General features: G+C 36.9%; 2 protein-coding genes across 11 annotated transcripts in view; one reads left to right on the top strand and one right to left on the bottom strand.

Moving 5' to 3' along the window:
• SLC30A7 (solute carrier family 30 member 7) overlaps positions 1-20,828 on the top strand; it is a 100,647-nt gene extending 79,819 nt beyond the window's left edge. The window contains exons 12-13 of one of the 2 annotated variants that reach the window (XR_008669054.2): positions 20,360-20,400; positions 20,518-20,828. The gene's annotated coding sequence lies outside the window, so the exon portion shown is untranslated. Of the gene's footprint in view, positions 1-115; positions 6,662-20,359; positions 20,401-20,517 lie in introns of those variants that run through there. The other variant, XM_019036298.4, reaches the window with a different exon arrangement.
• Positions 14,949-23,464, bottom strand: part of DPH5 (diphthamide biosynthesis 5) — a 36,072-nt gene continuing 27,556 nt past the window's right edge. For 5 of the 9 annotated variants that reach the window (XM_063696557.1, XM_004026213.5, XM_055353210.2 and 2 more), the window contains exons 6-8: positions 19,999-20,038; positions 17,535-17,638; positions 14,949-15,517 (exon numbers count right to left, since the gene is read on the bottom strand). In XM_063696557.1, coding sequence (XP_063552627.1) covers positions 15,294-15,517; positions 17,535-17,638; positions 19,999-20,038 — 368 coding nt within the window. In that variant the 3' untranslated portion in view covers positions 14,949-15,293. The remainder of the gene's footprint in view (positions 15,518-17,534; positions 17,639-19,998; positions 20,039-23,464) is intronic. The other 4 variants (XM_063696568.1, XM_019036910.4, XM_055353221.2 and 1 more) reach the window with 1 other exon arrangement.

Genomic DNA, 23,464 nt, shown 5'->3' with positions numbered 1-23,464 from the left:
AGGTTTTTGGCTTAGGATGTTAATTTGTCCTTTTGTCTTTCTTTTTTTGTTTTTGTTTTCTGTTTGTTTGTTTGTTTTCATGTTGAATGCCCACACCACCATCCTCTCATCCCAGGCAGTAAGAATTTCAGATTGTGGGCCTCCAGTCTTCTGGAATGTCTTCACTGCAGCTGCTGGAAATCACTGCTTTCATTCCCACAAAACCAGTATTACTTTTTTTTTTTAAAAAAAGAAAGAAATTGGAAATCTGTGCTATACGTAATGTCACAATTGTTGACGTTCTTCAGTATAATCATGTTTGTTAAATTGTTTGTACCTTGCAAACTTATGAACCAAACCATATTGGGTTTTCAAAGTGCCTTTGTATCCAAAAATGTATTTGCCAGCATAGAAATGTACCATCAAGAGTCATGTATGTTTTATTTTTGTTTTTATTTTTTATTTTTTGAGATGGAGTCTTGCTCTTTTGCCAGGCTGGAGTGCAGTGGCATAATCTCAGCTCACTGCAACCTCTGCCTCCCGGGTTCAAGCTATTCTCCTGCCTCAGCCTCCTGAGTAGCTGTGACTATGGGCGTGTGCCACCATGCCCAGCTAATTTTTGCATTTTTAGTAGAGACGGGGTTTCACCATGTTGGCCAGGATGGTCTTGATCTCTTGACCTCGTGATCCACCCACCTCAGCCTCCCAAAGTGCTGGGATTACAGGTGTGAGCCACCACACCCGGCTATGTTTTTTTTTGTTTTTTGTTTTTTTTTTTTAACGGATATTCTGTAAAATATCCTGTACAAAACAAGACTATTGCCAGTAATGTATACAAATTGTCTTTTTGTGTACTTCCAGCATAGGTTTGGATATATGAACATTTTTCTTTTATTGTTTTATCTTCACAGAAAATAAAAGGTGTTAATTTGCTTTTTAAAACAAATTTAATTATCACATTTTAAATTACTTTGTGGACTGTGTTTTCAAAACTTTGCAAATTCATCTGTCACACAGAAAATTTTGACTTAAAACATCTGCTGAATTCCAAATTTCTGTAATAGCTACTGTATCTGTGATAAACTTTCCTATATCTTTCCTTGCCATTTCTATGGATTTTATAATGAAAGAAAAAGGCATTGGAGACTGAAGGCAGAAATGGTTGTGACAGTGCTGTTTGGCTTTTTCATTCTTCAAATGCCAAGTCATCTACTTTGTTTTCCTGTTTAGGCTTTGCACAAATACAATTGCTTTCAGGAATCCTAAAGCAGCGTTTTATTGAGTTTGAATTATTAAAGGTACAGAGGAAATGTGGTGATGTAGAACTTTTCCTAACACAGGTATCTAGGAAGTAAGTGCTAAGTTGATTTTCTAGGTTCTTACGTATTTGAAAAATAAAATTGCAATTCGAGATAAGTGCTTGAGCACTCTACTTAAGTATTCTCTGTGTTTTATGAAGAGAAAATGATCTGATTTCCTTCATACTTCATTTTACAATACATATTCCCTTTTAACTTAAAAAATTGTAAATGTGGGAGAAAAAACCCTGCAGGATGGAAACAATGATTAAGAATGTAGATCAATAATAAGTACTTTTTAGTGATGTGGCAGAAATCCCTGTTGATTCTAAGTTTTAGAGTGTCTTTTCCCCTATTTCTGACCTACAACTATAAACTACTCTCTATTAGGAGAACTAGACCACTTTCTTCATTCTTTTCTAAACTGCTGCAGATTGCCGTGAACTCTATCAATAGTCTCTTTTCCGCAGGCAAAGTGGCATTTTCTAAATATGTTTGCTTACTGCCAGGTGGTTTGAAATCTATGATTTACTGCAGTAGTATGTGCTTAAAACAACTGTTAAGGTCTTTTAAGCAGGAAAGTTCAAAAGGAAGTGTCCTGATAATGGTACTGGTTTTTCTACAAATATAAGTAGTCATTTGGAAGTTTGCAACCACCACCAAGTCTGAGAGAACTCTGGGATATTCTGTGGGTTTTGGCATATTAGATAGAGAAAATGACAGATATAGATGAAGGGAGATTTTGGATGTGTGCCTTTAAAAACTGATTATGTATAACTACTGATATTTCACATATGGAGATATTTGAAGACCCAAGTCTGCCTTTCACACAGCCCTCCATTCCAAGCTTAGTTTTTGTCAAAATATGAATCATTTTATTTGACTGTACTATCAGTACACAAATGCATGAGTATGTTTATACAGTGTTAGACTGATGTGAATTTGCATTTGTTACATTACATTGCCAGCGCATATCATTTAGCAAGTTGGCATTAACATTTATGCTTTAATTAAATGCCAGTATACCTATGTGTGCAGCAGTAAAAAATTAGTGAGAAAAAGCAACTTTTTGTCACTCTTAGGAAATATTTTGTCTTATTAGTGTTCTTGGCACATGTGTATTACTAAAGTAGATAATTCCAATGAGAAATACTACCTGATTATTGTTATAAAATTAATTTACAGTGTCCCTGATATTGGGCTAACTCTTATAAAACAAACAAACAAAACTTGTATCTGAGTGTAACTTTGCCAATATTTTAAAAGCCAAAATATTCTCTGGACAACAAATTTGTATTGCTCAGGGACAGTTTACCTTGCCTGGTAAACCTTCCCAAACAGAAATATAGCTATACTATCTTTGGTTTTGTTTTTTTTTTGTTGTTGTTGTTTGTTTGTATTAGATGGAATTTCACTCTTGTCGCCCAGGCTGGAGTGCAGTGGCGCAGTCTCAGCTCACTGCAACCTCCGCCTCCTGGGTTCAAGTGATTCTCCTGTCTCAGCTCCCTGAGTAACTGGAATTACAGGTGCACGCCACCACACCCGGCTAATTTTTGTATTTTTAGCAGAGACAGGGTTTCACCACGTTGGCCAGGGTGGTCTTGGACTCCTGACCTCAGGTCATCCTCCTGCCTCGGCCTCCCAAAGTGCTGAGATTACAGGCGTGAGCCACCGTGCTCAGCCACTAGCTTTGGTTTTTTAAACATAGATTATATTCCTCAAGATGAAGGGCTTAACATATCCACAGCTTCCTCAGTTTGCTAACTCCCCATGTGTCTTTGTGAAGGACAGTATCTAGTTTATCTGTAGGTCAGTGTTCCTTGTGCTGTCATTTCCCTTATATCTGGAATTTGTCAGCATTCCTGAAAACCTACACGTGTATATCAGTAACCAAAATGCTGACTTTTTTGCACCTTTGTACAGCAGCCAAATCATGAACTCAAAATGTATTTGATCACAGTTCTATAATGTTTTTACCTACCTATTATGGAATAATCAGTTTTTACAGAGATTATTAATATGGTAGAACCCTGTTATGTAATTCCAAAACTTAAGAACCATATTTACATTGCTTAACACAGAATTTTACATCCAAGCAAGGACTGGCTTTAGAAGCAGTGTAGTTCTGCCTCTCATTTTACAGATGAGAAAACCGAAGCCCAGAAAAACTCTCATTTGCTCAAAGTCACAGAGAAAATTAGTGGCAAAGCCAAAAAGATTCAGATCTTCTGACTCGAAGTTGAGAGTTCTTTATACTCTATTATGCTGCCTCTCCAATGTAATATTTGCCTTTCTGTAAATGGGATTAAATATGATTTGTAAATAAAGGACATCTGACCTCCTTTTTTGGTACATTAAGGCACTTTATAAATGGACTTTTATTGTCTCATTTTTCGTATATAATTATTTCCATCATATTCTTTATGGAAGATGTAATTAATTTTAACTTTTTTACTCTTATAAAACCAGTTCCTGACATTTTAAAAAACGATATCTGTAAAATGGATCCTTTTATGAGTGAATTTTTCTGCTAATTGCCCAAGGCTAAATCCAATTTAAGGATTGCTTAGTTTCTTTATTTTGTTTATGGTCTCTGAACTGGTATTTTTTTATAAACCAGGCTAATTCACAGGTCATACCATTTCAGTCTTGTCGTGTTGGCTTCCAGTCACTGGAAAAGCTTTTGCATTTTAAAGATTTTTAGAGCCATGCAAAACTGGGCATTAAATGTTGCATAAAGCATATCTTTTAAGTAAGGTCAAATGTTGAAGTCTTAACCAGAATTCCTAAAACTAATTACTAAAACTGCTATTTCTAACTCTTCATGAAAGCATTACCTTTGGAAAGTTAAACTTTTTTTTTCCTTTCATCACCATCTTTGAAACAAATTATTTTCCAATTCATAAGAACTTTGGTAAAAAAAAATAAAATAAAATAAAAGGAAATTATATGTTTTTCTTTGGACATTCATTGGAAGGCTTGTTGAAGACATGATCCCCCAGAAGCCTTAGTGACCCAGATCTCAACCAGAGAATCAAGATAGCCTCAAATACAGTGAAAGATTATGTATCCAAAAAAAAAAAGAAAAGGAGCAGAGAAGGACAGTTCTAGTTAAAGCCAAATGGATGTGAGTCTGACAAGGGTGTCTTTGATTTATATTTCCTAACTGCAAATTACACAGAACGTGAGAATGGGGAATAACTTTTATTAAGTATTTATGTGCCAGGCGGTTAGTGTGGCCTTCATGTTATTACATTTAATCCTCAAATTTCTACAAAGGAATAATTTTGCATGATTTTATGATTGACGGAGCATTTTCAAATCTCCTCTAATTCTCATAACATCTCTGTGAGGAAGGAATTTTTATCCTTATTTTACAGATGAGGAAGCTGTTTGGAGATAATTTAAGTGACTTGCCTGGGGAATCTAGCCAGTAGTAGAGTACTGATTAATCAGGTGCTGACATCTGCTCTGCTTTGTGTATGTAATTCAGCAGTGCTTCAAAGATCCAAGAAGTTGTAGCAGATCTCAATACACTCTCCTATAAAATTAGTGAATAATCACCATGACAAAATTGGTATGGGGGAACAGTCATTATACATTATTTAGACTCATTCCTTCTTCCAGTGCCCTTATGCTTATTTCCTACCTTTACCATTGATCTTAAACTGTGCAGGCTGAAAAGAGGAACCAGAACTCCCTTAAGCACTTTTAAGACTATTTAAAAAATAAAGTTTTGTTGGCATTGAAGAGTAAGCTGCTTAAGGGACTGAATGAAAAGATAGTACCCTTTGTGGCTGTATGAAGAGAGAAACTGAATTTCTACCCAAGAGACCTTAATTTAGTTTATTAGGGAATTATCTTCCCCAAAAGTACAAGTAATTTTGCACTGCAGGAGAAGGATAGGTAGATTTGATTTACATTACATTTTATACACACCTTTCAAAAGGAAGAAATCTGTTTCATAAATAGTAGTAATCTATGCTTAAACTTAACACTTAATGTTGACTTCTTACAACAGCCTTGAAAATTATTTGTAATTTTGATCATGATGTTGGAAAGCTTGTAATAAAGAATATCTTTCTCTTCTGCATCCTTTTATCCACAAACTTAGGATGGATTCACATGCTGAGTAAATGTTTGGTTAACTAGTGAACATTTTAGATAGTTGTGTCAAAAGTAAGGGTTAGGGATAGGTAAAACCAGTAATTTACTGTTTTTTACAGAAGACATCTCAGCATTTCTTTGGCATTTTTGCACAAATAAATGACTATATATTCACCTTGGCCATTTTTTTTTTTTAAGTAGCCCTGTGAGCTGCTCATTCTTTTTCATATACAGTGGAAGTATACAGATGTTATCCATTTTACAAACTGTTGGATTGGAATTTGACAGAATTGGGACTGTGGAACCTGGGTCACTTGAATTTTCTATATTTTGTATGGCCAAATCAGGAAGCAGATGGTCTCCATAGTCTCCTTTGTTTTTATGGAAAATTGCCATATTCACATATTTCATTTATCCTAATGTATTGTCATCCAAAATGAAAGAGGTCTTTCTTGAAGGTGCTTTAAAGACATCACTACATGTATTCAATTACTGATTTAAATATTCCCAGAATTATTTTTTACCTTTCTCTTTTTCCTCTCAAACACAAAATTTTAGTAGTACCTCCCTCTATTTCTTCACTGATTTTTCATCTGTTTTCATTGTTATTTCCACTATAGAACTTCTACTTTATACTAGCGGGGAAAATTTTTTTATTTAGAATTTTAATATTTGAATTTTGTTTATGTATCACATACTGTGCTACAGTTAGCCTCAATGAAGATTCTATTTTGAACTAGACATCCTGTCAATAGTTTGTCAAGTAACTTCATTGCTTCCTTTGATAGCAATTCAGTGAAATTTTTTCCCAAGTGATATTTTCCCCCAACTTTTGTGAGTTTGATAAACAGGATGAGTCTTTTATATTGGAAATACTGTGAATGGAAAATTGCCAAATCCCTTCTTAGTATATTTTAAGCACCCCTACAACACTTTACCTCCCTGCCTTTAGTGGTATTTAAACATATGGCCAAGTTAGTATTTGGGTTTGATTCCTTTGGTGAAGATTAAGGCATCAAAACATTTCTTACAATGTTTGAGTACAAGGCTAAGTTATAATGTCAACTTTCAAAGACTATGTTGTGATTCGGTTTGAATATGCTGAAGTGAGCAATTATGATTTGCCCAAGTGCAATACAACAAATCTATAATGTATATTTCACATTTTCTACTTGAACACATTCATGTATATATTTTGTTAAACTTCATATGTATTTAAAAAGAATCATGAACTGTATCAAAATTCTTTCAATAAAATTTCTGTTTAAAAATCTCTACCTGAATTGTGTCTATCAGTTTGACGAACTGAAACAAACACTGTGAATCTTACAGGTATTGGAATAGATTCTAGAGGACTTAAGGAATGAACGGCAAAGAATGATTCTCAGAGCCAAGAAACGGCAGAACTTACTAGGAGAGAAGAGATGCTAGGAGGTTGGAAGTATCTTTACATTGTGAACAGCCTCATTGTGGCTCTTAGTCAGCATCGGACCTCATAAACATGTCTCGAAGTATTTACTTCCAGATATTTCCATCACTCCCAAGTTGTTCTCTCATCTCAGTTTCTATGGATGACTTTGTCTTATATGACGTGAAGACCAAAACATCTGTTGTGAGCATCCATTATCCTTCCAAATTTTTCCCTCTGATTAGAAGCAATTCTTTTTTAAAATAACTTCTTCCACAGTATCCCATGCACCACTCATGTCACCTTCCTTCTCAAAGGTATTCTTACCAAAGCAGCTTCTTTACTATCAATCTCTGCCATACTTCAAGGCTTTATCCTCAGCATGTCTGCTGTCAGATTCCTTGTATGTGGTCTACATTTGCTGCTTCTACCTCCTTTCTAACCATTTCCATAGCTCCTAGTAGTATAGCTTCACTCCTATTTTGTAGAAGTTGGTTCAAGGCCATCAGTGGCTTCTTGTCACATTCATGGCAGAACTACCAGCATATCAAATTCAGAATTGAAGAAAACAAATCTTTCCCATTCAATTCTCAACTACCAATTTGTCGGAATTCTTCATAGAATTCTTAGAAAACTAAGCAATGCCCTGTCACCTCCATTTCCTGAATCCCTTATCATAAAACGTCTTTCTTCCTTTGAAATCTTTTACTTTCTTTTCCATTCCCACTGCCCTATTCCAGGATTTCACTGATGACTGCAAGCAGAATCACTTTCCTTGCCCAACTCTAGCCACCTCCATTTCAGCCCCCACCCAAACAATTTTGGCTTTGGCCGGGAGTACAAGGAATTTTTGCTGAATCCAACTTTTGTCCAGGCGCTTTTGAAGCATTTGTCCTGTCCTGGCTTCCTGAATGCCGGGAGCTGGCCCCTCTGCATACCTGCTAGATTGAGACTCCCTACCTATCCTGTCTTCTCTGTAATTAGCCTCTGGCCTAATTCTACAGTGGCCTGTCAACACTCCTACGGAGCAGCCTCTTCTGTTTACACGCTGGGTTAGGAAGTTGTTTGGTACAATACTGCACCGGCCAATCTTATGTAGAGTTTTGGCTTTCCTAACCGCAGAAGCCACCGCATGTTAAACTGGTCTTGCTTTCCCAGTTTCCACTTGCAGTCCTCTAGCTCAGGAATCTTGAGTGGCTCCCTAATGCTTATCAAGTGTAAACTCTTCTGAACAACTTTCGAAACTTAAATGCATTTCTTTCCCTCCTTATTAAATCAAACCCTTGATATGGCACCAAACTTTTCATTAGTCTAGAGCAAAAAAACAGCAGAGACAAGGAGGAGCAAACAGGTTCAATAGATGTAGACAGAATGACAGCAATTTACTACTTTTTTTCATTCTTTCCAAAAAAAAGAAACAGCATTTTAATGGGATTCTAGTTCATTAAAACATTATCAGCTCATCCAGTTCTACTTTGAGGCAAAAAAAAAAAAAAAAAAAAAAAAAAAAAAAAACTACCAGGAAATTCAGGCTTAGCACATGCTACCAACATTTAAATTCACAATTCAAATTTATCTGCTAATGTTGATAGTAAGAAATGCATAGTCTGGCACAGTGTAGGCAAGGCAATCAATTTATTGAAAAAATGGATGAATTTTGCTTTTTAATGTAAACTTTAACTCCTCTTTGAAAAGTGATTCTGTATGAATTGTTAAAGTGAATAGTACTCTTTTTGTGAAAGAGCAACTGCTAAAACTAAAGAATAAAGCAAAATAATACAAAGACATTATAAAAATTATTTCCTGAATGTAGCCACCAAATGGCATTGTTTAAATGTGGTATTTTTTAAGTAAACAAGATATTCAGATTCACATATAAGCAGGAGCACTTAGCAATTAAGGCTTGGCTTGGCCATTTGGCTTGGACTTTTGAGTATGTCATTGTGACTTGTAAAATTACAAATAAAATAAGGTCCATCTGATTAGCCGTCACTGTCTTCCACCCTAGACAATAAGTTAGATCATAATGTTCAGCTTTACAGGGTTTATTGTCCTGTAATGTGCATCATACTACTTTCCCCATGAGCAATAATTTGTACACAGGTCATATTGGTTTCTACAGACCTCAGAAGAAGGCAAAGTTACTACATTTGTAGTTACATTAGTTGGAGGGAAGACTTCCCACTGGCTTCCAAAAGCTTCGGCCAGGCAATCCTGTGGTGGTGGCCAACAGCTATGTAAGCCCATAGGAACTAAAACTTTGGGGGAGGGGAATATTTCTGTTTGGTAGAGTTACGGTTTTAAAAGGGTACAGCAACCCTGTTGCTTTTTTCTCTCTGTACCCCCACCACATGGAGCAGAATGCAGGCCCAGCCATGAAAGTATGAAATAGTATCAGAGTAGAGTAACTAGATGCCCAAGTTTCTGGCCAGAGGATCAACCAAGAAAGGGAGCCCAGGGAACCAGGAAGTGGAGAGATTATGGAGTGGGAGGAAACCACGAAAGCAATCTCATAAAGTTGTTTATGAACCCCAAGGATCATCCTCAAATCACTAATGCTTGGATCTGATTCTATTTAGCCTTGAGAATCTTGAGAACTAAACTATCCAACAGACGACTTCATAAGTCCCAAATTGTGTGCCACAAACTTGAGATAGATCCAAAGAAAATTGCAGTCTTTGAAAACCGAACTTACACTGGAACTGTGGCCCATAAAGAGCAATCTGATAATTGCATCCTGAAGCTAACAGGTTGGTTGCCTGCTCAAACAAAAAGATTGATATTCTCCATTAAATCTGAACAAGACCCAGCAACTCACAACATAATATTCAAAATGTCCAAGGTATAATCCAAAATTACTTGATAAAGTGCTGCAAAAAATTTCAACTTACAGAAAATCAATAGATGGTAAAACTGAGATATCAATCTTAGAATTATCTAACAAAGACCCTAAAGCAGATATTTAAAATGCTCAAGTGAGCAATACAAAAATGCTATATGAAATGCTCAAACACCTACAGAAAAATACATGACAAAGAAATCACAAATAATCTTGAAACAAATGTTAAAATAAAAAACAGAAGACATAAAAAGAACCAAATGGAAATTTTAGAACAGTAACCAAAATTTTAAAAACATACAGATGGACTCAACAGCAGAATGGAGAAGACAGAGAAAAGAGTCAATGAATTCATAGATGGATAAAAATTATCAGCTCTAGGCAACAGAGAAAACAGACTGAAATAACAACAACAATGAACAAAGCTCGGGAACCTGTTGGACAGTAAGAAATGTCTAACATTTGTATTTATCAGAATTTCTCAAGGAGAGGATAAAGTATATAGTGCTGAAGGAAGATCTGAAGAAATAATGGCTGTAAACTTCCCAAGTTTGGTGATGTACACCTAGAGTCAAGAAGCTGGGCAAACCCAAAACAGAATAAACCCCAAAATATCCACACCATCTCAAACAATTCCAATCCAAATCTCACAACCTCTTTTGTATATGTCAACAAGCTCATTCTAACGTTTATATGGAAAGGCAAAGGAACTAGAATAGCTAAAACAACTTTGAAAAAAGAATGTTAAAGGAACCACACCACCTGTTTTTAAGACTTACCATAAAGCTAAAGTAATTAAGACAGCATAGTATCATAGAAGGGAGAGACGCACAGATCAATAGAACAGCAAGAGTTCAGAAAGAAACCTACATAAATAGGGCTTAATGATTTTTACAATGGTGCAGAAACAATTCAATGGAAGAACAGTCTTCTTATCAAGATGTTGTAACTGAACATTTACATGCAAAAAAAAATGAGTGTGGATCTAAAACTCACTTCATACAAATATTGAGTCTGTTGAATTTGTGATGGGATCTTAGACATGGCAACAGAAGCATAATCTATGTAAGAAAACATAAACTGGATTTAATCAAAATTTAAAACGTTTGCTTTATCAAAAATGGTTAAGGGAATGAAAGGACAAGCTACAAATGGGAAGAAAATATTTGCAGGTCATATATCTTACAAAAGGTTTTATCCAGAATATGTAATAAACACTCAAAATTTCACCATATGGAAACAATCCAATTTAAAAGTAGGCAAAAGACATGAACAGATGCTTCATCAAATAGGATATAAGAATGGTGAATAAGCACATGAAAAGATGATCCACATCATTAGGTACTGGGAAATACAAATTAAAACCACAACAAAGACACCACTGCGGCCAGGCACAGTGGCTCATGCCTGTAATCCCAGCACTTTGGGAGGCCAAGGCAGGCAGATCACCTGAGGTTGGGAGTTCGGGACCAGCCTGACCAACACGGAGAAACCCCGCCTCTTCTAAAAATACAAAATTGGCTGGGCGTGGTGGTGCATGCCTGTAATCCCAGCTACTCGGGAGGCTGAGACATGAGAATAGCTTGAACCCAGGAGGCAGAGGTTGTGGTGAGCCGAGATTGTGCCATTGCACTCCTGCTTGGGCAACAAAAGCAAAACTCTGTCTAAAAAAAAAAAAAGACACCACTACACACCTATCAGAATAGTTCGAAATACTGCCAACATGAAGTGGTGGCAAAGATACAGAGCAATGGGAACCCATACAATGCTGGCGAGAATGCAAAATGTACAGGCACTTTGGAAATCATTTTGGCAGTTTCTTATAAAATTAGGTGCACACTTAACCATGTGATCCAGCAATCCCTCTGGATAAAATATCAGGCAAAAACCTGTTATGTTAATGTTTTAACAACTTTATACACAATCGCTAAAAAGTGGAAACAAACCAATTATCTCTCAAATAGTGAATGGATAAACTGTAGTCTATCCATATGAGAGAACACTACTTAGCAATAAAGAGGAATGAACTAGAGGGATGAATATAAAGGGACAGTGGGAGATCTTGTGTGTGATGAAACCGTTCTGTATCTAGATTATGGAATAGTGTTTCACTACATGATAATTTTAAAGAACTTTATAGTATTAAAGAGCTAAACACTATTAAATAATCAAACAAATGTATGCAGCCTTCAGGTATTTCTATTTTAACTAACACTGGGATTTCAGAGAACAGACTGAAAACACTATTGTTCATCCTTTCCCTGCTGAGTAGTGCAGTGTTCATTTTACAATTTCATTTAAATTGAGGTTAAGTTACATACAGAACAGAATTGCCAGATTTAGCAGACAGAGGAACCTGGTTAAGTTTAATTTCAAATAAAAATTTGGTAGGTTCCCTACTACCACCCTTGGTAGCTTTTTTCTTTTATCCTTGGTTTTCATCAGTTTTACCTGTTACGTTAGGTATGATTTTCTTTATTTATTCCACTTGGGGTTCACTCAGTTTATTGGATCTGTGAGTTGATAGCTTTACCAAATTTGGGGTAATTCTGGCCTGTAAGTTACTTATATTTTCTTCTGCCCTATTTTCCTTCTATTCTTCTGGAAATCCAGTTACATATGTTAAATTGCTTGATATTTCCCCAAATGGCATTGAGGCTTTCTGTTGTTTTCCTTCTAATCTTTTCTTCTCTTTTCCTCAGATTGGACAATTTCTTTCATGTGTCATCTGTATGCTACGGTTAAACCCAACCATTTTCTTTTAATGTTACCACATTTTGGGTGAGAATATGTATCTATATTCATTCATTACAACCACCCTACCTTTTTGTCCATGAACATAGTTCTAAAAACTGCTTTAAAAATCCTTGTCTGCCAATTCCACCATCATCTAGTTTATGTTCAGATTTTTTTTTCTGTTGTCTTTTTTTTTTTTTTTAAACCATAAGCTATAAACCGTATTTCCTTATTTCTTTGGATACCCTATAGCATTTTATTGTATTCCGGTCATTGTTTATATGTTATACAGATTCATTTTATCATACTCTGAAGAGTGCTAAGCTTTGATCTCATTTAAAGTATTGGCTAATCACCTTGATTTTATATTATGTTAAAGGTTTCATCCTTAGTTTTAGCATAAATCTTTAGTCTTGTGCACAGTCTTTACTAATACATGGCCATTCTGGGGTTTGGGAAGCTCAAGGTTCTATCAAGCCCTTCTAACTTGTCAGAATTCAAACTTGAAACTCTGTCTTCTATTGCAATAGAAAACAGCTGTCTCTGTTCAGCTTCTTGAGCCTTCCAACTGTGGCTTTCCACCAAGGTCCTTGGAGTCTTCCCGGGGCATGCACGGTTCGAGAGTTAGCTAAGGATTTAAGGAGAGATCATATGCAGACAGGAAGCCTCCTCCATTTCTGACACCTTCATTTCTAGGATCTGCGGCTTTAATTTTCAGTTCTTCTAGCAGCCTTTAATTCCATCCTAACACCTCAAGCCAGAAAGACTGCAACTTTCTCTTGAGTTCTAGCCACGCCTTACCACACAGTCTGGGAAAGACCGAAGGGGAAAAACCATATATAGTTCACAGCTGGTTTCAGTGACTCCCTAGAGTTTTTAGACCATTGTTTATTATATTTTGTCCACAGTTTATAATTGGGAGGGTTTGTACATTACAAGCTATTACACCATTACCAAAACCAGAAGTCCTTCATTATATAGTTCTTAAATGTTTAGTTTAACATATGAGAAGAAAATAATATACAACTGGCATTTAAATGTACTTGGCTCTCTCCCCTTCTGTGTCTAACAGATTGAAAATGAGGCCAGGCATAGTGGCTCATGCCTGTAATCCCAGCACTTTGGGAGGCCAAGGTGGGCGGATCACTTGAGGTCAGGAGTTCAAGACCAGCCTGGCCAACATGGTGAAACCCCATCTCTACACACACACACACACACAAAATAGCCAGGTGTGGTGCCGCCACATGACTGTAATCCCAGCTACTCGGGAGGCTGAGGCAGGATAATCGCTTGAACCTGGGAGGCAGAGGTTGCAGTGAGCCAAGATTGCACCACTACACTCTAGCCTGGGCTACAGAGTGAGACTGTCTCAAAAAAAAATAAATAAATAAAAAATAATAAAGAAAAAAGAGATGTTTCATATATATATAAATATCTTTTATCTCAAATGAAGTAAAATAAGTCAAATAATCTTTAGCTAATTGATGATCCCAGGGAGTAGGGAAATCTGTTCAAATTTCAATGAATTTACTAAGTAAAGAGCTCAGAAAAATTGGTTAGGCCATGGAAATACTTAGAGTTGAACCAACTGAACTAGGATATAAGAAAGCTATTTCTATTCAGAACTGAAACTCTTTGGTCATGAAATATAATAAATGGAGTGTTATTTAATACTAGTAAGAAGAGTGTGACTATTCGCACATATACAATGGCATATTAACTGAATTAAGTGATATGGCATATCTTGACTAATCCATTGTTGCCTTAAAACTTACATTTTTAAAAATTTTATTTTGTAGTCAGCAAGTTTTCCATTTGTCTGCTTGGATGTGAAAGATGCTATTTAAAACCAAACAGCAACTGTACAAGGCTGGCTGAACATTTATAATTAAACAATCTTATAACCTCCAAAATACAGCAGAGTATGAGCCACGTAATTAGGATGTCAGCTAACCAAGACAGTGAATTCAGAAGAATGTCATTTTGTGGCGTGTGCTCAGCTGAGCTTTAAGTCAGACTGCTGGATGGAAATGTAATCTTTCTACCTTTGTTTGTATACACTAATACCAGCTGCTGTCAGGACAACTCCTCATGCAGTAGGGACAGCTAACTTTTTTAAAAAGAAGAAAATTATAAACATATTTTGTGAACATTTACTAATCTTTTATTTGCTTTTCTTGGCACTCATAACATTTTTTACCCTTTAAAACAGATTCAAGTGATTCAAATTCCAGTTACCTTTAAGTTATATTCTGTTAACAACCACCTTGTATAAATTGGTTTCATAAATAAAAACTGCTCTTAAATCATTCTGTCAGTGGATGTCTATCCACAAGCTTTCCAGCCTGGTCTGCTTTATGTGTACATCCTGAAAAGTTGCCAAAATAGCAGCAACAACTGATGATATCATAGGGAAAAAACTCACTGCCACAAGAAACCAAGCATTGTTGAGTCAACTTCTTTTTGGTCACTTGTTTTATACTTACTAGATAAGCCAAAAGACCTGTTTGTTACACAAACATGCATGCATCCAGGTATTAATCCATTCTCACACTGCTATGAAGAAATACCCGAGACTGGGTAATTATAAAAGAGGTTTAATTTTCGACTCACAGTTCCACATGGCTGGGAAGGCCTCAGGAAACTTAACAATCACGGTGGAAGGCAACTCTTCACAGGGCGGCAAGAGTGAGAATGAGAGCCAGTAGGGGAAATGCCAGGCACTTATAAAACCATCAGATCTCATGAAAGCTCACTATCATGAGAATAGCATGAGGGAAACTGCCCCCATGATTCAATTACCTACCACAACACCTGGGAATTATGAGGATTAAAATTCAAGATGAGACTTGGGTGGGGATACAGCCAAACCATATCGATCCATATATGGCTGAAATTTACATCAGACAATAGTAAATATCTATGTTCAAAGTCCATTGATGCTTTGAGATTCTGAGCTATTTTCTGGTATGGAAAACAGACTTAGCATCTCCATCTCCATTGGATGTATGCTGCCTCCTGTGATGATCAAGGAATGCAATGGTTCTCCCAAGTCCACAGTACACATTTGCCGTAAAGTGCCTGCTACAATTTTCTGGTCATCGGCTCCAACCCTGGCTAAGCCAACACAAAGTGTCTCCTCGGTAACTGCTATTAAAAAAAAAAGATACTGCTATTCAATTCAGCAAATGCATCATCCATCCAACAGTCAAACAAACATTAGTACCACAAGTACATTTCAAGAAGCCCCAAATATCTTAAATCTCTTTTGCCACTTATGGACCATTAATTCATCCATTAATTCATCCAAGGGATTTTCTAAATCATTTGTATTACCTAATATAAAAGAGTACTTCCAAACTTTACCCTTTCAGAATTACAAAGGCTTACACTAAGCTTTTAGGACTTGACAAGCTATACTTACACTCTACAATTGCACAGCATTCGTTTTTAAATAAGTTCTGAGTAAACAATGTTTATTACACACAGGTTTTTAATAACTTGCTTGAGATAATGTTCATATTGACCTACATATACTGGAGAAACCATGAGATTATGAAATAAATTCACAGATTTGAGTTTCTGCCTTGCCATCCAATTAGCTGTGTGATAAACTTCAGTTTTCTCATTTTTTAAAATATAATACTCTCTCTTTTAAATCATGGTAATGAGAGCTAAGATAGTAGATATGAGACTAGTAGACTACAGATTCCTTAACAAATAATGAGCATTTGGCACTATTTACGTTTTTCAGTTAAAAACAGCCAGCCTTAGCTTTAGTATTATTCACTCTGGTGCTACAGCTAAAGAGCTGACCCTTTAATGGTTGTATTGTTTAGTTGGGAAAGGGGTCTTGATTGAACAATGATCAAAAGGGGGCAAATGGTTTATCCAAGGACAAACAGGAATGCAAGAAACTTCTGTACAAAGTTATGGATATAGAACATCCTTGCAGACTATTTGTTTCACGACTTTAACATGGCCTACTAATGAGAATAAAATAAGCAACAATCACTCAAGAATCTCTTGACCGGGTGCGGTGACTCGCACCTGTAATCCCAGCATTTTGGGAGGCTGAGGCGGGCGGATCGCTTGAGCTCAGGAGTTCGAGACCAGCTGGGCAACATGGTGAAACCCCATCTCCACCAAAAATACAAAAAAATTAGCTGGGTGTGGTGGCATGCACCTGTAGTCCCAGCTACTCAAGTGGCTAAGGTGGGAGGGTGGCTTGAGCCCGGGAGGCAGAGGTTGCAGTGAGCCATGATTGCACCACTGCACTCTTAACTTGGGCAACAAAGCAAGACCCCATCTCAAAAAAAAAAAAAAAAAAAAATCTCACAGTGGGCCAGGCGTGGTGGTTCACACCTGTAATCCCAACACTTTGGCAGGCTTTGGGAGGCCGAGGTGGGAGGATTGCTTGAGCCAAGGAATTCGAGAAAAGCCTGGGCAACATGGTGGAACCCTGTCTCTACCAAAAACACACAAAGAAATTAGCTGGGCATGGTGGCATGCACTTGTAGTTCAGCTAAGGTGGGAGGATCACTTGAGCCCAGGAGGTGGAGGCTGCAATGAGCTGAGATAGTGCTTCTGCACTCCAGCCTGCATGACAAAGTGAGACCCTGTCTCAAAAAAAAAAAAAAAAGAACCTCCCATAAAGATTTATTGACAATAAACATTTCTATTATATACCACACACTGTGTCTACATATTAGGAATATAAGAACAAATTTTCTCTTATATTTACCCTGAAGAAAACTATTCCTAGTCTCAATGTTAAGAATGAAAGGAGGGAGAATAAAAGAACGATAAATATATTTTTGCAGGATAGATCTCACCATTGATTAGGGATAACATAATAGATATATTTTACAAAAATATTTATATAGTAATATATTTATATCAAATGTGACTTATGTTTAATTTGTGAAAAATCCTCACTTTCTGGAATGGTGTTAATTATACTATAAAAGAATGCCGATTTTTTTTTCTTTCACTACAACTTGAAGCCTATGGGATTTAAGTTAAAGTTGGACAAAAATGACAAGAAATAGTACAATGCAAAAATACTGACTCTTGCTTCCATAGTGGTATGAGATATTAAGTCATATACACATCTAAATGTAGTAACAGAGGAATAATATGAGAGCCCTTCTAGTGTCTTGAGTACCTGGTTCTTCTCCTCGTATTCTTTGATTTTGAACAATCTCCAGAAGCTGCTGGGCTGCTTGGTTTACACTCATATACCGTGGAGGTTCATAGATCTTCCTTCCCCTATAGGCAGAAAACTAGATGCCACTGTTCTTAGCCATGAAACTACATAATATGTTATTAATGCAATTACTCTCCCAGGTATACTCAAGTACCACAGTCTACATTCTGTTTGATGTTTTTTTACATGTACTCACTTTAAGCATACACAAAAGCATGATGATTGTTCATTTCTTAAGCTTTTTCATTGTTCTAATTTAACCTTCCTCTGATCTCACTGAAATGATGGCAGGAACACATAAAGATAGATGTCTAAATGAAAGTTATCTTTATTCAAAGTTACCTTCGGTAAAAACAATTCAAAGTAAGTGGCAATTTGGTCTATACTCTAGCTTAATCAGGTTATTTAGTGTCCTTTTTATGACCATTTTTAAACCACATATTCTTTTCACTGTTTCCTCTAAGAAAAGTAAACTAAAGCATTTTGGATGCTTAAAAATCTCAGGTGATGGCATACGTTTATTTCTGTATGCCTCAAAAGCCTATCAGGCTTGCCGAACTATCATATTAACAAAAATACAGCCATTGCAGGCCAGGCATGGTGGCTCATGCCTGTAATCCCAGCACTTTGGGAGGCCGAGGCGGGTGGATCACAAAGTCAGGACTTTGAGACGAGCCTGACCAACATGGTGAAACTCCGTCTCTACAAAAAATAAAAAAAATTAGCGTGGCTTGGTGGCGCACGCCTGTAATCCCAGCTACTCAGAAGACTGAGGCAGGAGAATCAATTGAACCCAGGAGACGGAGGTTGCAGCGAGCTGAGATCACACCACTGCACTCCAGCCTGGGCAACAGAGCAAGACTCTGTCGAAAATATAAATATATATATATATATATATATATAGCTATTGTGGCTTACAACACAGTTCAAACAGATTATTTTACTGACTCTCAAAAAAATTCTGTAAGTCAGTGCTATCCAATAGAAATATAAATGAAGCCATATATAGAATCAAGTTTTCTAGTAGCCATATTAACAAAAAAGTCTGTAAAAAGGCAATTTTTTTTTTTTTAAGACAGTCTCACTCTGTTGCCCAGGCTGCAGTACAGTGGCGTGATATTGGTTCACTGCAACCTCTGCCTCCTGGGTTCAAGCAATTCTCTGCCTGAGCCTCCCGAGTAGCTGGGATTACAGGTGCCTGCCACCATGCCTGGCTAATTTTTTTTCTATTTTTAGTAGAGACGGGGTTTCACCATCTTGGCCAGGCTGGTCTCGAACTGCTGACCTCGTGATCCACCTGCCTCGGCCTCCCAAAGTACTGGGATTACAGGCATGAGCCACCACGCCCAGCCAAAAAAGGCAAAAATTTGAATATTTTATTTAATCCAAAATGTTGTAATTTAACATCTACTCATATAAAAATTATTAAAGAGATTGTTTTTATACTAAGTCTTCGAAATCTGGTATGTTCTTACAGCACACCTTAATTTGGATATTAAATTTTCATTGGAAATAGTTGATCTGTATCTAACTTTCATAAAATTTATGGTTTTAACAGTTGATTTATATACTAAACCTGTTCCAAACATACTTAAAAGTTTTCCAATAACAAAATTGAGTATCATTTTTTAATTAATTAAAATTAAATGAAAAATTCAGTTCCTCAGTCACATTAGCCACATTTCAAATGCTCCTTAGTCACAAGTGGGTAGGGAGTACTGTATTAGACACTGCCTCTCTAAGTAAAAAAGGATTAGTACTATCATTATACATCTGGAGAAAATAAGGCTCAGAGATGGAGGTAACTTGCCCAAGAGCACTCAACTAGAGGCAGACTCAGGACTCAAACCCATGTCTTTTTTTTTTTTTTTCTCACTCTGTTACCCAGGCTGGAGTGCAGTGGCGTGATCTCAGCTCACTGCAACCTCTGCCTCCCAGATTCAAGCGATTCTCGTGCCTCAACCTCCCAAGTAGCTGAGATTAAAGGCACGTGCCATCACACCCAGCTAATTTTTCCATTTTTAGTAGAGACGTGGTTTCACCATGTTGGCCAGGCTGGTTTTGAACTCCTGGCCTCAAACAATCCACCTGCCTCAGCCTCCCAAAGTGCTGGGACTACAGGCGTGAACAACCGCACCCAGCCTCACACCCATGTTTTCAGAATCCCAATGCATTAATTCATTCCACAAACACTGTCTGTTAGATGCCAACCACTGTTCTCAGTGTTGAATCTACAAAATATATTGCTATTTCTACTCTATTATACTGCTTATCATTTCGTAAGAATAAAAATGCCTAATGTTCACACTGTTAATGAGAGCTCATTTTCAACCATCTTTAGAACTCAGGTCATTTAAGTAGAATATATTGAATTGTTCAAGGAAATAAAACACATGTATGCATTCTCAGAATAATAACTTACTTGATTAGATTTTCCAAAGACTGCTCCTTTACTTTGATGTCTGTAGGAAGTAAAAATAGTTCTTTTAATTTAATTAAAAACTTTATCCAAAACCCTATGTGTAAACCTCAGTTAAGAGTCACCTAAATTTTGGGGAAACACTCTTCCCTCACATTTTAATTAGCCACTTTCTTACAGTAACATAGAGAAGAATGGAAGCTTGTGGTTGTGCCACTAGTTAGAAAACAAACATGAACTTGGCCCTGAGACCATCCTGCTAACATCTAATTTCCTTTTGGAAAAGACAAGGGAAAGAATTAGATAAACATTGGCATATACACTGCTAACAGCTAATCACAATCTTTGTTTTCATTTCTACCAGCTAGTAACTGCACAGACCCATCTGAAAGCCCTTTGATAGATGTAAGTAGAAAAAAATCTTTTCCACATTTAAAAAAGTCTTTTGCTTTCTGACGAATGTTAACACATGCCATAATTTTGAATAAATACTTTAATTCTAAGTATTCATGCTTTTAACAGGGATTTGAGCACGGACTGTGTGTCAGACGCTGCGCCAGAGACTGGGATACCACAGGGACCTGACCAGATATAAACTCTGCTCTCAAGAAGCTTGACAGTCCAAGCATCATAAATATTTGATTCGGTATACTTTTTAATCACTCATGCTCAACTGAACTATTTGGTAAAAGGTAAAAAAGCAGAATCACTCTACATCCTCAAAGGAACTCAGTATACAACAGCAACAGCAACAGCTGCTTCCTGCTTTACATGCTGAAAACAAATGGTTCAGCCAAAGTTTGTTTTTGCAAAAATAAACATAGTGCAACTGAGGAGTCTTTAATAGACTTATGCAGATTTCCTAAGTGATTATAGAAGTGTTTCTTATAAAGGATATCAAAGAGTTTGCTTGGAAATTATAGCAGAGTTAATATTAAATACATATTTTTAAATGTTCTTGGAACCAGCATTGAAAGCCTTTTTCAGGTTTGAAATATCATTATTTATTTAATATTTCTACTTGTCTGTCACATTATGGAGAAAAAAACGAATGCCTGTTATTAAGAATGTGGCCTCCCTATAATCAATGGTGTTACTCAACTTATAGATTTCCTTTAAATTACGTTTCTAAGATTTTAAAAATTTTAACCCATTTATTAATTCATTCACTCTGAGCTTCTGAAATGTGATGAGATTTTTCATATTTTCAGTTGTCTTTACTTTTCAGATATGCTCTATAGAATCTGATTTTTAAAAGGAAGAGGGTTGAGGAGAATTTTTACAGGCAAATCCTTTTTAATCAAGGAGTGCATTCGTGACTTTGTCTCAAGCCAGACCCCGCATTACTTTTCCCTTGTCTTCACACAGTCCATAATTATTCCTCTCTATTTCTACTTGCTAGAATGTAAGGTTCTCTGATTCATCTTAGTACCAGGACCTAGCATAATGTGAAGTACCCAGAAGACACTCCATAAATGTCTACTGAATAAATTTACTCAAGCGACTCTCCTACCACTCAGTCACCAGCCCATATTAAACTATCCACTCTCTGGGCAACGTAAGTCCTAACTCTTTCATAAAGTCTTTGTTGACTTCTCCTCAAATGCTTTTGTTCTTGGAAAGATCTACACAATTAATGCTATCTTTTATTAACCTCTAATTATATCATATATATTGGTCTTGTCTTTCTAAGTAAATTTTAAATTCTCTGTGCTTTCCTGCCATGGTTTATCTTCACTAATCCCTATGGAACTTAACCCACAGCAGGCATTCAATAAATACATACTAATTTAAATAATGATAATGCCAGATGATAAAACGATGAGAACTATGGTTTGAGGATTTGAAATCATGACATCCTATACTTCACACTCTGTTCCTGCTTTTGTTAATGGAGCAAGGAAGATATATTGTTTAACCTTGTTTGTCTTTTCCCAGGAAAGCTAAGAAAAGGGGCAGCTCTTAGAAAGACAACTCAAGAGCCAAATTTCTGGTTTGTCCTTCCTGCCTCTCCATACAATAGAACTTAATTGTTCTTTAAACTGTCACGTGCACAACACATTAGTTCCAAACTAGATTTCAAAGCTTTGAGAGCAGGACCCACGTCTACACTTCCTTAGTATTCCAAAAGAAACTAACTCTACATGGGGCATAGGGTAAGCACTCAATAAACACCTGTACACTGATCTTCTATCTGCCTTTCCAAAGCTTCTGAAAAGATAAGTGCTGCTTCCTCTCCTTCCTATCTTTTTTTTTGTTTTTGAGAAGGAGTATCGCTCTGTCGTCCAGGCTGGAGTGCAGTGGTGCAATCTCAGCTCAATGCAAGCTCCGCCTCCTGGGTTCACACCATTCTCTTGTCTCAGCCTCCCGAGTAGCTGAGACTACAGGCACCTGCCACCACGCCCGGCTAATTTTTTGTATTTTTAGTAGAGATGGGGTTTCACCGTGTTAGTCAGGATGGTCTCGATCTTCTGACCTCGTGATCCGCCCGCCTCAGCCTCCCAAAGTGCTGGGATTACAGGCGTGAGCCATCGCGCCCGGCGTTTCCTGTCATTTTTAATGGATATATGGGGAGGTTATCAGGTAGCCTGCCTCTCAGATTCTTCCTTCCCTGTTCTGTTTTAGAACCTTTCAGTACTGTTATAAAACATACATTCTAGTATCTGAGCTCCAATGAATCCCCATTTTTCATCCCTCAGATACATCTACTTCTTTAGCAAAAGTCCTTTTAAAAATTATCCTTTGCCCGTCATCTACTTTGATCTTCTACCCACAGCTGGCCTTAACTGGCTCTAACTTTGGGATAACAAGATGGATATATCTGATGGCATAGTCCACACCAACTCACAAGTCTTACAGTGTCCTTGTTAGAAAGGACTATAAAAAAGTAAGACCAGTCTCTTTTTACAAGGAAAATTAAAAGACAAAATTATAAAGATAATTAATGATGAATGAAGCACTAAATCACACTGGCAATAAACTAAAATAAGAAAACATCATACTAGCTGATTGCAAATACTGGCATAAGATGAAAGAAAATGTGTTAGAGAAGCATTTATGGCCTAATCTAGATCTATAATTAATGAGATGCCAAGAATAAAAGGGGGGCCGGGTGCAGTGGCTCAAGCCCATCATCCCAGCACTTTGGGAGGTTGAGACGGGCAGATCACTTGAGGCCAGGGGTTTGAGACCAGCCTGGTTAACATGGCAAAACCCCATCTCTACTAAAAACACAAAAATTAAACAAGCATGGTAGCAGACTTCTGTAATCCCAGCCTCAGGAGGCTGAGGCAGGAGAATCGCTTGAACCTGGTAGGCAGAGGTTGCAGTGAGCCGAGACTGCACTACTGCACTCCAGCCTGGATGACAGGGTAAACCTTATCTTAAAAAAAAAAAAAGAAAAGAAAAAAATGGAATTAAAAGGAGTGTATTCTGGCTGCAATTGATTGAACTAGCAAGAGTTAAAGAT

Source organism: Gorilla gorilla, chromosome 1 (assembly GCF_029281585.2).
Source record: "Gorilla gorilla gorilla isolate KB3781 chromosome 1, NHGRI_mGorGor1-v2.1_pri, whole genome shotgun sequence".
NCBI classification, from domain to species: domain Eukaryota; kingdom Metazoa; phylum Chordata; class Mammalia; order Primates; family Hominidae; genus Gorilla; species Gorilla gorilla.
The sequence above is the reverse complement of the archived record's forward strand: the minus strand, read 5'-3'. Positions and strand labels throughout refer to the sequence as shown.